Consider the following 4734-nt stretch of genomic DNA (forward strand, 5'->3'; position numbering starts at 1 on the left):
GGTCGTACCCGTGGATTTTTAGGCCGCCTTCCTCCTGCAAATTATCCTTTCCCCCCTCCCTCCTCCCCCAATTTGTTCCCTTTCTCTTATCAGAGAACACTCGCTGCTTCGTTAAATAACGAATAATAAGGCGTAACGAAAACCCTCTCCTCTCTTCTCCTCTCCTCGCCGTTATCTTATCTCTTTAACCTGGTGCTCGACCTCTGTCTTCTGGTTTCGAAGTGGTCGAAAAACCATCCGATCCGAATCCAAGTGACGGAACAGGGAATATTATTCCATCGAGCGAGCGATGTTGAGAATATCGGTGTTGCCATTCGGTGTTTTTTTGCCACAGTCGTTAAGATAAAAAGATAATCGTCGTCTCGCGGTTGGAAATTGACGGAGTGGACGCAATATAGTTTTCTAACTATATTAAGTGCTCGAGTTATCGTCCTGTCTCTGCCATAGACTCGTTCAAGCGGGTAGAATCCGTTTCTTACGAAATAACGAGCCGTTCCAAGACACGTAGGAGGGAAACGGTCGTGATGCGCGGCCGCTTACTCGTTATCGCGCACAATGGATCGCACGCTGAGCACCGAAACTACCGTGGCCGAATTAAACCGATCTCGTTCGTGATAGGAATGGATGAGCGAATAGGACAACTTGGGTCGGAGATAAACCAGTCTACACTCGCATTTCGAACGAACGTACGACGCTTGTCCTTTTTTTAAATTATCCTTTTCGAAAGCAAGTTCGAACGAATCGAGTCGCGAATCGGATAGGAAATAGCTCATCGATCCATTCGAATAAGTTTAAGAAACAGTTTAATAAACGGTTCGTAGCCATCGAATGGAAAAATTGTTCGATGGCCACCGTTAGAAGATTATTAATAGGGATGCCCGATGGGAAGCGTGACATCCGAGGTTGGAGAGAGAATGGGGAGCAGTTGGATGGCGGTATTGTGACGCGTACGCGGATCCCTGCGGGACGTCGGAACGGTACCGGGAATCGGCAGGCTCTCTCTCAGTGGGGACCGGTAAATACCACTAATCGCTTCTCGATGCTTTCTAACCCGCTTCGACTCTACCGCTCGAAGAGTTATTGCCGTTGCTTTCATTCAGACCACCTCGGCCAAGGTCTTCTTCTTCCATGCGTCCATCCGTGCGTGCGCGCACGTAAAACTCTTTTCTCCAAAAGATACGAACGATGAATTAAAGTTACTATCCCGCGAGTTTTTAACGATAGAAAATTTGGATATAAAATAGAAACTGGACATTACCAATTTATTATATATCGCAATTATTACATGATCGTTGAAAATCACATTCATCACTCGATAAATCACTCGATAAAAATATGATATACGAATTTTATGTCGACAGAGGAACAGAGAGAGGGAGCTATAAAAATTAAAAAAAAGGAAAGAGAGGAGGAAGAAAGAAGGAAGGAAAGAAGGAAAGAAGAAAAGAAAGAAAGAAAGAAAGAAAGAAAGAAAGAAAGAAAAAAACAAAAGTGACGAACGACAGATGATACTCGGAGACGCGAACGGTTTCACTCGGCACCGATCGTTCTCCACGGGGAGAGGGGAACGGTCTATGCAACGCGTTGACGACGGCGATGGCGGGGAGATGCAACACGGTAACGGACTTGCTTCTCCCTCGAGAATCGATTAATCCTCCTCGATGGTCGCGCGTCGATTATTGGCCCCGTCATCTCGATCGCTGTTCGCCGACGATCGGCTCCGACTCATGCTTCGATCGCGGCTCTTGCTGTGCCTCGACCGCGTCTCCATGTTGCTCTCCTTCTCGCACGTGCACATCCCGTTGTCCTCGGCCGTCAGTTGCTCCACCGGATTACTATTCAGGGCAACTATGTCCCTGGTCCTCTTGGTGCACCTGCATCTCGTGCACGCCATCCGCCTCGTTCTCGTCGTACGGCCCCTCCTCCTCGTCGAACGGCGACGGCGACGACTGCTTCTGCGTCTTCTGCGCCCTCTCCTTCTGCTTCTCCTGCGCCTCCTTCGACGACCTCTTCTCCGCCGACCTCTGCTTCGTCTTCTTCGCCCCCTTCTTCTCGCCTGCTCGGTCGGCATCATGTTCGACGTGAGCTGGGAATCCGGGTCCGTGTTGAGGAAATAGTGGCCGTTGGCCTTCTTCAGGATACCGTAGTCCAAACCGCGTTTCAACGCCGCGTGCATCTGGGCAGGGGGGAAGGAAGAAATTCGGGGATTCGAATTCAATCAATACCGTATCTCTCTCTCTCTAGGATAGATATATCGTTCTTTGATCCAGCCATTCGGAAGCTAGATCGATCGAACCTCGAAAAATATTCTTTTGCTTCGACCAAATTTTTTTCATCGTATCGAACGTATTTTTTTTTTTTTTTAAACGGCGAAAAATTAATCTTTGGGATTCGGATTGTATTTGAAATTTGTTTTTTTTTTTTTTTAAAAAGAAAAAAAGATACGAAGAAGCGAAGCTACCTGTCTGTTCACGGTCGACTCGTGAACGTTGCACTGCGACATGATATAATTCATGATCTCTTTCGACGTGGACCCGTGAGCCTCCCTCAGATTCCTGATGGCGTTAACCACCCTGGACGACATCTTCGGTGTTTGCTTCCCCATTTCTCAATTGCGTCTCCCGCTTTTTTTTCTTTTTTTTTTCAAAGAAACTTTCGACACGATCCCTTCGAATCGGTGAACCGAGAAAGCTTTCAGCTTCCAACTCGTTGATAATGTGCATTTGAGCTTTACGTGTAATTTAGACGAACGCCTTGTAAACGATACGCTTGGATTAGAATTATCACGAGAAAATTTGAAGAAATTATGCCAAAATCATCGTGATCGATTTGCGTCTCGGGAACGATCCGGGTGCCGACTAAACGATTTTGTTTACCGTGGTTTCCGCGTTTCGATTTTTTTTTCCATTCAACGCCAAGCTCCCCACTCGAAAACTATTCCACCACGAAATTGTCTGATTCGCCTCGAACACCATCCCGATCGCTTCGATATCGATGTCCATTTTTTTCTTTTTCCCTCGAGAAAAGAAAAACTCGTTCCTCGGTTATAGCGATTCACAGTTGAAGGAGTATCGAGCTATTACCTCGCCGCGAACCACGGGTTTGTCCGTTTAATAGAGCCGTAAGGGGAAAAAATCGAGTCCGCGGAAGCGTGACAAGATCAAGATTTTCGAAGTGCATCGCTGTTAAACCGAATCACATGGGTGAACTACTAAGGAGAAACGGAAACGCAAAGATAGGGAACGAACGAGAGAAGCGTATCGCAGTGCGTCGTTGTTGACGTTAACGCTGCTTTCACTCGATTCCTCGCTCGCACAAATTCACTCTTCTCTGATCTTTGACGTTTTCTCCCCTCCCCTCCAATATAATCATTCGTAATAATTTCAAGTTTATCCATGTTCTCGATTATTATTCTCGATTATTAATTATCCAGAGTGGGGAGAAGAATTTTTCCACTTTATTCGTTCTCGTCAATTTTGAAATCTCTTAACACGAGGAGATATCGAATCGATGAACCGTGGAGAAACATAGGAAATATAGGAAAAAGCGAAGCGGATCGTCGCAACCCGTCGGCAACATCGATTATAAATTGTTGTTGCAAACACCGGAATACAAGCGGTTGAACAGGGTTATCGAAGCTGGGCCAATTCTCGTGTTACCCGATCGATTTTCGAATTTCTCACCTTCGCTTTCCTCGATCCTCGATTAATCCTCCCCACTCGAGGAGGAGGAGGAGGAGGAAGCGGAACGATCGTTAAGCGATACGATACCTGTGTTAAATTTGGCGATGTTGGATGGTAACGAAGGCAGTTTGCAGCCGGCTCGGTGCCACGCCAAATTTACCGATTAATTTTTTTCCCCCGTGTGTGCTCATTAGCCGCCCTTAATGGTGTCGGCGGCGTTAAAAAAGCCGCGATTCCGAGCTGGTTGGACGGGGGACGCGTGTATCCCGTTCGAGACATCTTGCCACCTCGTCCGGTAATTGGATAGTCGGGGACGCCGCGGTTTACAAGAATAACGCGGCAATTTAGCCGACCATTTAGCCTTATACCAGAACCGATTCCCCGATTCGTTAATCAGCACCAGGTGTCGCCGCGGCGCGCTCCCTCCTGCACACCTGCGCTCCATGTAGATGCTCGCGTCTACGCGCCAATGATTATTTATCAACGTCGCGCTTAGACAAGAGGAACGCTCGTCCCCTCTCCTTCCATTTCGCTACCTTTTTTCAAGCGTCGTCCGATGATCCCGTCTCTCGATAGAAACGTTCAAATCGATATCGTTTACGCGGTATTATTCTTAGAAAATCGATAGCCTTTTTTCGTTTCATCGAGGCATCGATATTATTACGTATCGCTCCGTTCCGTTCCGTTCCATTCGACACTTTTCGTTGTTCCGCGCACACCTGCCTCCAACGTCCACGTCATTTTCCCGCGGAATTCGCCTCTTCCCTCGCGTTCTTTGGGACTCCAGTCTCGATAATTCCAATAATTCCAAGAATTGCAGATATATATCGATCGAGAAATGGATCGGGCATTCGATTCGACTTCGTATCTTCGCAAGAATGGGCGAGTTTATTTTTCGAATTTTAGCCTTATTACACGCATTATACATATTTATAAGCACGTCGAAGAGTGGCGAGTCGGGAGTGTAGCTCGGCTTCTGTTCGGAAAAGCGGAACACGCGCGGCCGTCGACCAATCAACGCCGCCGCGGCCGTGCCGCGCGGTCATCGCAA

General features: G+C 47.4%; 1 protein-coding gene across 1 annotated transcript; it reads right to left on the reverse strand.

Moving 5' to 3' along the window:
- Nucleotides 1-1835: 1835 nt before the first annotated feature.
- LOC102670716 lies at nucleotides 1836-2605 on the reverse strand. Its single transcript, XM_031512612.1, has 2 exons — nucleotides 2446-2605; nucleotides 1836-2176 (listed from the first exon to the last, which is right to left on the reverse strand). Exons 1-2 carry the CDS (start codon nucleotides 2603-2605, stop codon nucleotides 1836-1838), a joined length of 501 nt encoding a protein of 166 aa, XP_031368472.1.
- Between the last annotated feature and the right edge of the window lie 2129 nt (nucleotides 2606-4734).

The sequence above is a fragment of the Apis dorsata genome, unplaced genomic scaffold (assembly GCF_000469605.1).
Source record: "Apis dorsata unplaced genomic scaffold, Apis dorsata 1.3 scaffold_486, whole genome shotgun sequence".
Classification (NCBI taxonomy): domain Eukaryota; kingdom Metazoa; phylum Arthropoda; class Insecta; order Hymenoptera; family Apidae; genus Apis; species Apis dorsata.

Excerpts from the sequence above, each read along its gene's own strand:
- LOC102670716 (XM_031512612.1), bottom strand. The coding sequence starts at position 2,605 with ATGGGGAAGCAAACACCGAAGATGTCGTCCAGGGTGGTTAACGCCATC. Across the intron at positions 2,177-2,445 it reads ACAGGTAGCTTCGCTTCTTC|ATGCACGCGGCGTTGAAACG; the intron begins GTATCTTTTTTT and ends CCCCCTGCCCAG.